The sequence below is a fragment of the Eimeria maxima genome, genomic scaffold (genome assembly GCF_000499605.1).
Source record: "Eimeria maxima Weybridge genomic scaffold, Emw_scaff196, whole genome shotgun sequence".
NCBI classification, from domain to species: domain Eukaryota; phylum Apicomplexa; class Conoidasida; order Eucoccidiorida; family Eimeriidae; genus Eimeria; species Eimeria maxima.
This window is the reverse complement of record NW_013563635.1, coordinates 36,310-46,889: the sequence shown is the minus strand read 5'-3', so window position 1 is coordinate 46,889 and position 10,580 is coordinate 36,310. Positions and strand designations below refer to the sequence as shown.

General features: G+C 54.5%; 3 protein-coding genes across 3 annotated transcripts; 2 read left to right on the top strand and 1 right to left on the bottom strand.

The window, feature by feature from the left end:
* Window positions 1-292: 292 nt before the first annotated feature.
* Window positions 293-1,141, top strand: EMWEY_00021080 (hypothetical protein; the record flags this gene model as incomplete). Its single annotated transcript, XM_013477827.1, has 3 exons — window positions 293-314; window positions 419-507; window positions 791-1,141. The coding sequence occupies 3 exons, from the start codon at window positions 293-295 to the stop codon at window positions 1,139-1,141; spliced, it is 462 nt and encodes a 153-aa protein (XP_013333281.1).
* Window positions 1,142-1,861: 720 nt separating this feature from the next.
* Window positions 1,862-6,305, bottom strand: EMWEY_00021070 (ankyrin repeat containing protein / TPR domain-containing protein, putative; the record flags this gene model as incomplete). The annotated part of the gene is made up of 7 exons (XM_013477826.1): window positions 1,862-1,940; window positions 2,910-3,046; window positions 3,564-3,686; window positions 3,911-4,129; window positions 4,507-4,629; window positions 4,785-5,165; window positions 5,577-6,305. The coding sequence occupies 7 exons, from the start codon at window positions 6,303-6,305 to the stop codon at window positions 1,862-1,864; spliced, it is 1,791 nt and encodes a 596-aa protein (XP_013333280.1).
* An 831-nt stretch (window positions 6,306-7,136) lies between these two features.
* On the top strand, window positions 7,137-9,713 carry EMWEY_00021060 (ribosomal protein S15, putative; the record flags this gene model as incomplete). Its single annotated transcript, XM_013477825.1, has 7 exons — window positions 7,137-7,568; window positions 7,868-8,048; window positions 8,353-8,523; window positions 8,721-8,770; window positions 8,916-8,986; window positions 9,139-9,239; window positions 9,577-9,713. The coding sequence occupies 7 exons, from the start codon at window positions 7,137-7,139 to the stop codon at window positions 9,711-9,713; spliced, it is 1,143 nt and encodes a 380-aa protein (XP_013333279.1).
* Between the last annotated feature and the right edge of the window lie 867 nt (window positions 9,714-10,580).

The following is a 10,580-nucleotide window of genomic DNA, read 5'->3' as shown; positions in this document are numbered from 1 at the left end:
TATATATATATATATATATATATATATGCACATTACATACTTGTATGCGTTTCCTCCGTTTACGCACCTCAGGCACGTTTCAGTTAGAGCTCAAATTTACGAACGATTACCCGAATAAGCCGCCACACGTCCGATTCCTCTCGAGGCTTTTCCATCCTAACGGTGAGAAGACCTTTCTAGCATAAACACAGAAGTTGTGGACACTAATTACTTCAATACTTAATACGTACATATTAAAAGGCAAGTCTGAAGGTAGAGGACTGCAGAATTTTCTGGCATAGGGAGTCGTGAAATGAGGCCTCGCAGGCCGGTAAGTATGTGAGGACGGGGCCCAATGAACTGCTGTCATTTGCATGAGAAAGTGTGAAAGTCTACCGTGTATGTATGTGCTTGATTTCTCCGCTGTTTGTCTTTGCAGTGTACAATGACGGGAACATCTGCCTTGACATCTTGCAGTCTCAGTGGAGTCCGATATATGATATTTCTGCCATTCTCACCTCTATACAGGTACGTCCTCCATTGATTTTGCAGCAGCTGCTGGGGAAATAGGCGCTGCGGTCCCTCAGGATTGCAGTCAAAGCCGCTGCAGCTTTTGCTGTTGTTAAGCTGCTGCTGCTCTTGGGGGTGCGGCAGGGGACAGGTTGCTTTCCTCCAGTTGTCATGTTGTACAACTGTGTGCTATTCTTAATTCTGCATCTTCACTCCTCGGTGTTCACGCCCCGGATTTTGTGTTGTGTGTCCTCAACTTCGTGTGGTTTGTTGGGGAGCGTGGTGCGTGGTGTGGCTGCAGTCTCTGCTAAGCGACCCAAACCCAAGCAGCCCGGCAAATCAGGAGGCTGCTCGTTTGTACGCGGAAAATCGGCGGGAGTACAACCGCCGAGTGCAGCTATGTGCCACCGAATCTTTGAAGACTGTAGGGGCACCTGAGGCCGAGGCCCCTGGCGCCGCTGCTAGCGCCTCAGCAGGTCCCCCTTCTGGAGACCCCACCAGCACCACACCTGCTCAAGAGTCCACCCCCGAGGGGATCGCGACACGGGACAGAGACGCCCCAGTAGCAGTGCAGCGAGAGCAGCAAATCGATGGCGGGTCGGAGCAACAACATTTGGGAGAGGGGCGACAAGGGCCCCCTGGAGCCCCGTAGCGGCAGGCCCCCGGTGAACAACCCCTCTCGTATGTGTTCAGTAGTTAGGAAACTGGGCTGTGGTGTGCCGTTATGGACACTAAGCAACACTTGGTTTGCAGCCTGGGAGCAGCAGCGGTCGTCGGGCTATCTTAAGCCCCAACCGACCTACAGCCATTCCCGGGAGTGATAGGGTTCGACTAGCCTATCAGGTCGCCCCAGAAAGCAGCAGCTGCAGCAACAGAAACAGCAGGTGCCAGGACTTTGGCTATTCGAGGAGACGGGGTGTTTCTAAGTTTTTGGATGCGCAAGCCGAAATGGCCAGGGCCCGTCCCTCCCGCAGTTTGAGGGGCAGGAGGACTAGAGCGGGGTGTACACGGGACCCGCCGAGGCCCCCCCCCCAAAGTAAGCAAGGGCGAGGGAGGGAGGAGGGAGCGCCCCTACGGAAGCCGCTTAGGTTTTGGCTGCTTTAGGCACACTGACACGGCAGCAGCTTCCTCCAAGGATCGACCAGAGGTCCTAAACCCTTCCCATGGGTTTTCCATTAACCCTCAGATACAGTAGGAACAACTCAGCGTTTCGCGGTCCCTCCGTGACCTCCGCCCCCCTCAGGGCATCTGAGAGCATTTTTTAACGGACGGCATCTTCTGTTCTTTAGTCTCAATTGTAGCACGTGACTGTCTTCCCAGTGAAGCGTCCAATTTACGAAACCCGAAACACCACCATCCCCGGCCATAGGCCCTAAGCAGGCGGCGTAGTAGCGGTGGCCCTGTCAGCGTGAACCTTCCGAGCCGCCTGCACCGCTGTGTTCATCTCCTCTCTGTGTCAAAGAGACACACAGGAAGCAGGCACAAAGAGACTATAAATGAATCGTAGCGGAGACCAATCACGTGTCTTGCGACGACCAGAGGAAAACGGCACTGCCTCAGAGCATTCACGATTCTTGATTCACGATTCTTGCATGAGCTGTGAGAAGCCTCCCCACAGCACACATATCTCCTCCGCTTAGTTACTATCTGGAGTTAGTGCCACCTGCCTAATGCGGGGGGAGGGCTAACGCTATTTCTGGCTCGGTGTGTATTCGTCCGTGTTTTTGTCTGCTTGCTACTGTTGTTTGCTAGTGTGGTTATCCGTTTATTCGCGTGCAGTTTATTAGTGTCTCCCTGGTGGCTATTTATACTGACATTTTTGTGTGGTTTCCCAGTGTGTAGATTTTTTTCTGCCGTTGTGCGTGTTCGTTTGGGTCTTTGCGGTGTCTTTCTGCGCTTGTGTACCTTGGTGTAGTGTCCACATGTGTTTGCTGGTGTCTTTGTACGTTGGCTTGCGTTCTCGTCTAGTTGTCTGCGTAGGTGTCCAGTTCTGCATCGGTCTCTCTATTTGTCTCTGTGGTATTTGCGCATCTGTGTATATGCATCGCTGCGTCTGCTTGCTTTTTCTGTGTTCGTCTGTTTTGGGCATCTCGGAGGTTGTTTGGCCTGGTCATCCCGCTGTATGCTGTGAACATGTTTGTTTACTTGCGTGCTGCTTGTTATTTGTGCCTGTCCATCTGTGACTTTGTTTGTGCCTGTGTGTTATTCGTGCATGTCTCTGTCTGTCTGGAAACTGTGTGCACACCTGTCTGATTACTTCCCAGTGACCACGGGTACTCGGCTTCCGTCTGTGGCGCACCGTGTGTGATGCGCTCCTGTGCTTGTGTTATTTTGCTTGGCTGGAGCTGTGTTTTGCCCACTTGCGCACACGCGTGGAGAAAAGGCGTACGCAGTCACCCGGAAGTGGGGTTTCAGCCTACCGAATCTGGCTATTTGTCGGGTCTAGGCGGAGCGCTTCCCACAACTGGGCGACGTACTCCTCCGTCGCGCCGCCAAGGCGGCGCGCCCTCGCCAGGCGATACTGTGCTTTGCTCCATTCGGGACGCAGCTGCACCGCCTGCGCGCAGCCGCACCACTGCGCCACGAACACCGCTCCTTACGCCAGCTGTAAAAGCCCCCAAGCACTCCCCAAAACATCAAACGCAAGTACGCAAACCCATTAATACACGCATATACTTACCCACTTACTTGCTTACTTACTTACGGACACACACACACACACACACACACACACACACACATACACACACACATACACACACACACACACACACACACACACACACACACACACACATACACACACACACATGCACATACACAACCACACGGACCCCGCACAGTGCCCAGTGCACAGTTTCGGTGCTTAGTGCCTGTGGGTGTGGGCAAATACAGGATACGCGCATCATGACGCAACGCCCAGTTTGCCACACAAATCAATACCCAACAAGCAAGCCAACCTCCGCTAAGCCTCGGGGAATCAATTCCTACTGCCCTCGTCTCCATGCACCCTCTGCTTGCTGCCCCAACTGTGGGAGTCCCTCTCTGTGAGCATCTCATTCCTGGCTGCTTACCGCTTGCGCGTCCGCCAGGGCCCCCTGCGCGTCTTCAAGTTGTTCGTTAGTGAAACTTCGGTTCGAATAGAGGACCCCCAGAAGCTCCCGCGCCGCCTCCACCTTAGGGCATTCCTCAATTGCCTGCGGACACCCGCAATGGCCTCTCCGCCCCGACCCCTCAGGTGCCCCACAAACAACCCTGGAAACTTCACTCCCCCCAGAGGCCCCTCCAAACCCTTGCCGCTCCACCGGGGTCCTTCATGGGCCCCATGCCGTGGTCTGGGCCTGCGCCTAGCGGAAAGGCTGGCTGCGAAAACACAAGGAGAAATAGCTGCATCTAAGGGAGGCGGTGAGAAGCTGCTGACCTGGGTGTACTTGGCTTTGGCTGCGGCATAGTCCCTCATACAGAAGGCAGCATTCCCTGCCTCTTTCAACTTCTCGACCTTCGCTACTGCTTCACGCGGAGCCGGGGCCGAATGATTCAGACTTATAATAGGTAGGGGTGCCTCCATATCCCCATCAGCGGAATCATCAATCAAGCGTGTTTCTCCTACCCTTTCAGCTCCTGGTGCTGCTTGCCGCTGCTGCAGTCTCATCATACGAACGAACAGCAGTGGCTCCATGAACCGTACAGGATATTCCTCCACACGCTCCTCCCTTGCGGAGTGCTCTTTCACTGTCTCCTTGAGCCTGTTCTAACCCAGTGTGCCTCCCCCTTTGCCTCGTCGCCTACAAGTGTCCTTTGTGCTATGCCTCTCTTCCAATATACAAGCTCTCTGGCGATACAGCGGAGCTCTAAAGGTTCAGTGCAAGTTGGAATACAAATATATGATAAATACACAGTATATAAATATACTGTGTACATTATTATGCACACAGCTCCATGCGAAAACAAAGGGGGCACTAGACAAGCGCCTCTCGGTAGGCTGTGCAAAGCCTGCCTCCAGATGCCTGCACTCACTTTGGTAGAAGGCCTTTGAAAAGGAAACCCCGGCTGCTGGGGGCTAGGCCCCAGGGGCTCGAGCAGCTGCGCCACCGCCCTAGACTTGTGGCGCCTCGCCAGCTCGAGTGGAGTCGATCCATCCTATGCAAAACAATCGCAATGAACGCCACTCAGTCAACCAACAAGGCAAACCCACGCGAGGACCCAAATCTCTAGTCTAAGCCCTGACACCCAACCCTTAGCCCTTAATCCAGCGTGGCGTGCGTAGAGGTGCCTGGCCCCTTGACTAAGCGTACGGAAGCAGCAGTTTCCCAGTTAGCGCCAGCTTTAAGGAGTTGTTCTGCACACTCTACGCAGTCCGTTTCTGCTACACAGTGAAGTGCTGTGAAGCCTTCGGTGTCTGTGGCGTTGGCATCAGCCCCGTGCTGCAGCAGCAGCTGCAGGCAGTTGCAGTCGTTCTTCGAGGCTGCGAGGATCAAGGCTGGGGGGAAAGGGCTGCAACAGGAGGCGGAAGCACTCGAATCTTGCTCAGAATCGCGAGCGTGGCCTGAATCGGGAATTGATTTCGGGCCATTGTTGGGATCTGCGCCACGAGAGAGCAGAAGCTCAAGGATTTCCTGCTGCTGCGTCACCGTGGCGATCTGCAGAGGTGTGCCCATAGAGGAAACAGCGTTGGGCTGCGGAAGGCAGACAAAAGCAGGGGCGTCCACAAGCTGGGTTCAGCAGTTATCGTACAGGCAGACACCGATCTGACTGGGGGAATATCCACGTGTAAAAAGACTGAAGCAGTGGAGATAGAGACGGCAGGCCTGAGCTACAATTAGGGGGAGAATTAGCATGAGGCGAGAGGAGGGGACAACGCGACTGCAAACTGAGACAGAGATAGTGGATCAATCGAGTAGGCAAGACGCCAGTGACCTTGGCGGAGAGGGAACCCGAGACAAACAGAGAAGGAGGATACACGGAGTGAGAGGCAGATACAGAAGCAAGCACGTGGAGGCAGTGCCAGACGCGTGCGGCCACAGAGAATTAATGAGAGCGCATGACAGACTTGTAAACAACACCGAAAAACTTCGGGGTCAACCCACGTTTGCTCCTCTTTCGAGAAGAAGTTTAATGGCTGCTGCCTTCTGCGCGCAGATGGCCTCGTGCACAGCGGTGCTGCCGCCCTTGCTGCGCGCTGAAGCGTCACCTCCGCTGTGAAGCAGCAGCTGCAGCACATCCGTGTTGCCCAGAGAAGCAGCTGTAAAGAGAGGAGTTTTTCCATAGTTGTCTCGGGCCTTGGCAGCCGAGGGGCACAGGCGCAGTATCAACTCCACCACCTCAGAGGAACCCCCTAAAGCTGCAAAGTGAGCTACTGTACGCCCTTCACCATCACGGAAGCCTAGCAACAGATCGGGGTCCAAACCAAACTCCTCACACTTTGCTCCTTCTGCCTCTCTTGGACCAGTTGCTGCTGGGGTTTCTGCAGCAGCAGCAGCTGTATGTCTTGCTACTGGTGCATCTGCAGCATCTCCTGCCGGAGGGGATGCTGTTGCTTCTTCTCCTTGTAGAACTGTAGGTTCCGAACTCGCAGTTGCTGCTGCGTTGCGTTTGCCGTATCTCTGTGCAACTTTGCGTATAGCTCCGAGGAGTGCATCTTTGTTCCCGGTGGCTGCAGCTTCCATAAGGGAGGTAAGCAATGAGCGCTCTTCCATGAGAGCGGCGCCTTTGACTCCCTCAGAGACCTCAGTACATGCGCTGTTTGTTCTGAAGGCAGCGTCACCGTGGCCCTGGGGGCCTCGCTGGCCCTTTGCGGCTTTGGGAGCAGCCGTCATTGTGGGCAACCCCTGAGTCGAAGACCCTCAAAGTGAACACGAGGGATCTTCGTACTTGCAACCCTCGACGGACAACACACCAAAAAGATCAAGGACTCGGGAGATGACGTCAGCAATAGGACAACGGCACCCCAGTGACTTGTAATGCACTGGTGCCGACTGGGTCACTGAGGCTTAACAACCAAGGGCTAGCGTTGATACATCAAAGATACAGACTACAATGCAGATGAAACATATCCCTCATGATACCACAGGAGTTTTACTTCATTCCTGCCCCTTGTCCTTCTTGCGGGGCTACGGGGCCCCTCAGGGGCCCCTGAGCACGGGACTGGAGGCCCCCGCAGCAAGGCAGCGTCCAAATGTGTATCAGGGAAACCAGTCGTGCGTAGTGCTCCTTCTGCATACTTCCGTAAGAAATTCTTTTGGTTAGTGGGTTTCTCAGAGTCTCCGCAATTACCTGCTACCGGTAATGACCGACGCACAGGCGTTCCCCTTACCCGTATTGCTCTGTCTTTCCTGCTTTCACACCAAATGTCTTCAAACATCTGCCTTGTGTCTCCTAGTGGATTTTACATGAAAGCATCCGACTGCCGTAGTAAAGGGGTGCGCTCTTGCCGCTCTTGACATCGGCTTCGAACGGGGGCTACAGGGTATAGGGTTTGATTGTTGAAGCTTTCGTTACAGCGAAACCAAGTTTTTGTGTTGTACGGACCCTTTGGTATCGAGGCTCGGCTAGGGTCACCTTGTAGGCCCTTGTTTGGACCCGAAGGGCCCCGCGTGGGGCCCCAATTGGGCAGGCTGCTGCATGGCTAGGTCGAATTCAGCACGGCAATGACGTGTCGTGCTATTTGCGGGTTCGCACGGTTGGGAGCCCCACTGCACCAGTTGCATGTTTGCCAGGGTTTCACTCTTTCTGCCCCATGGGGGTGTCCGCAGCACAGGTTGAGGCTTCGACAAGGCCTCGGTGCCTTCAAGGAGGAGCGCTGCCGTCCGCCTAAAGAGATCATCTCCTGGGATTGGGGGCTGGAGTCCCCGGCGGGGACCCGTGTTTGCGCATCGCGAGGAGTCCCTACACCTGTGGCTGGGGTTCCATACGGGGTCTCCGCCTGGACTTTGAGGACGCCCTACACCTTGCTGCAACGGCGGTTTGTGGCGCGTGTCAAAGTACACCGGTTTGCAGGAGTAGTGCCTCTTAAAGTCCGCTCACCAAAGTCTGAGTGGTATATCCAGGCTGAGAAGGAGTTTCTGAGCGAAAGAGACCAAGTAAACCCTTAAGCCGTAGTGTCTTAGAGGGAAACTCTGCATGCTTTTCCCAAACACTAAATCTCAATCCATTCTTCGCAACTCACACCCCTACATGCTTTCCCCTAAAGTACCACTGGCTACTTTCTTGAACACCACATCTGCGCTGTCAGTTTGACCTGGAGCCGCCTGCAGGGGTCACACGGGCTGCAGGCGGCCCTTCTCATATGCTGAACTCCCAAAAGGGCTGTTTGCGGGACCCCGAGGAAAATGGATAGCGAGTTACATGCTGAATGTGGGAGGGTGTTGTGGGACCTCAGGTTCCGGAAGGTTACATCGAGCGGTGGCGGGAGGAGGACTTAGCAAGTCTCAATGCAGGATTAAGGAATTGTCTTTCTCTGCGTTGCGCTTCAAATAAACAACTGCACCAATGGAGGAAGCTGCAGTTGTGCAGACAGCTGCAGCGCCGGCCTTTCGATACCGGCAGCAGTGCCGTACAGAGTGCGTACGGGTGTACACGCACATGAACAGAATGCTCCGGCCCGTAACGCGCCGGCTGATAGTTCCTCACTTGGCAGACACACACACAATGTTTTCACAGGAGGAATTCTGGGTGCCAGGAGGCACGGCAGAGTACAGCGGATCGTACAGGTCATTCCATGCATCTTCGTGGGCATACACATTGCATGTCTAAAAAACACCCTCCACTAAAGCGAGGATTGCAAGTATTTCCTCTTAAGCGTTTCATGAGACCTAAAGGATGGAATTGGGTACGCCAGTCGCACGAGTGGGTGCTTGCCTTCAGTTGCATGCCTTACGGAAAAGATCCTCAACGCTAGGCAGCATTTGCTGCGTCACCGGCGGGACCACTCTAAAAAGCGGATTCTTTCCATTTGGTTGGGACGGAGGCAGCGGGTCATGAAGTACCTCTACAGGACAGACTTCGACCTGTATAAACTCACTTGCAGCCTTCTCCGTGAGCACCACTTCTTCCCGGCGCAAGGCACCCTACAACTGAATCACTGGGAATCCCGCAGGATCCTGCCTCGGCTGCCGCGTCCGGCGTGGCGTGCTCCTCCGGCCTTCATATAGGCATAGAGGCTGGAGATCCGAGGGTGTATGCTCTGGGAAAACCTAGAACTTAGGCTTCACTTGTTTGGGTTCGTGTCTCAGGCATAAAATGCGTGCACTTCGCCATACCGGACTCTAGGGACAGACAGCGGGTGCGGCGCTGCAGGTGTCACTCTTCTGCCTCACTTCTTCTGTTTTCTGTTTTGCTTGGTTGCATGCTGAGGCCTGCCTGCAAGGAGGCCAAACAGCATGTGACCAGCAACCGTGTGCGGTGCTGCGTCTGCTGCTGTTTGACAGGCCATAAGCCCAGTGGCCGTCGACGGAGACCGGTGCAAGTTCTTAATTCGACAGCGTCTGTGGAAGGGTGGGTCTCTGGTGCCTCTTGTGACTGTCTCCAGTATGGGGCGCACAATGCACTGTTGGGTGTTTAATTGGGCGAGCTTCCTCTGTTGCGCTTCTCAGCCGTGTGTAGTGAAGCCCTGTGGCTTTTGCCTTTGTGCTGATGTATTGGCATGGGAAGGCGGGGCCGTTCCATGAGTGGGGTTTTGGGGAACAAAGGAGCTGTGGTGCCTCGGGCAGCTTTTCGACCCGTAGAGGTTTACGAGGGTTGTGGCGGGCGCGGTAAGGCTTCGCATCCAGGGTTTGGGCTTTGGGGGATGGGTTTGGGAAATGGCATTCCCCGATAGACGTCGGAGGAGTTGTCTGCTTGTTTCAGGTCGTTACCGGCCGAGGCCGGTAAAACAAGCGGCTGGGAAGACCGTGCGGTACACACGCCATGTAATGGAGCAGCCGCCGCCGGGCTGGAATTGTGAGACTTGTTAAGCAAATGCGGGTCCAGCAACACGAGCTCCCGGGAGACGGAACCTCAAACTCGCCCCTCCGTACACATTATATTCGAATCCGTGATAAAAGTCATATGCATTTGGATCTGTGCTTTGGATGCGTTCGTGCGGTGCAGTGCCCCACGAGACCAAGCCACGAATCAGCCGGGCCTGGCCGTACGGCGTCAAGGAGGAGCGACTCAAGGGGGAGTATACAGTCCCTAACCCAACTGCAGCAGGCATTGGGTACTGCCCTGTGCCGCTCTTCTTTTGATCCTGCAGCTCTGCGCTGCAGCACCGCTGCAGGCAGCGCGTATAGAGGGTGCGTAGCACCGCGCTATCCAAGCAGAGAGGGCACCATCAGGAAGCACAAGGCCTTTTAATACACAAACAACATTAGTAAGCCAAACCCTTCCTATGGAAACGGTTTATCATCGTACGGCATGGGACCCCTCGTAGCAGAATTCCACCCCGGAAATATCTGCCCAAAGGGACGAAGAACGCGGATCAGCGCTCCTTGTTTGTGCCTTGCCTACGGATCCGCTAATTGAAGGGGCCCCTCTTCTCTTGTAGGGGAATCCCTAATGTGCAGCAGGGTTGCACCTAGCCTTCTTTAACGATACACCCTTGCGTTTGGTTGTTGTAGAGCGGTGCACATCCTTCTGCCAAGGTGCTGCATTTCATCAGTATGCCTTGGAGAAGCCTGCTCTCCCCAGTCGCAGGCTGCTGGAAAGCTGTTCAGCAGCAGCAAACTGCAGGAAGCGGGTAACTGCCGAAGGCTGTGTCTTTGCTGGGATGTGTGTGGGGGTGCAGTGTGTTTCACACTGTCGATAGTGGAGTGTTATATAATCATAATACAGCAATGTACATAGTATTGTCAGAAGTCGAAGTAAGATTATCAGCAAACACACCGCTCTTAACTGCGAAGTCGTTGCGAGAGGAACCAAGGAATTTAACATACGGTATACTTCAAATCACTCCTTCCGTAAAACCCCCCCAAATTAATTGTTTTACTAGAGTTCAAGGGGACTTAGTACACTTGTTGACGCCGCTACTCAGTTGCGTGTACCTCCCATGCTAGTAATGAAGGTGCGAGTAGCAACATTAGCTCTCCGGGTGTCTTTGGGGGGGGGGGGGGGGC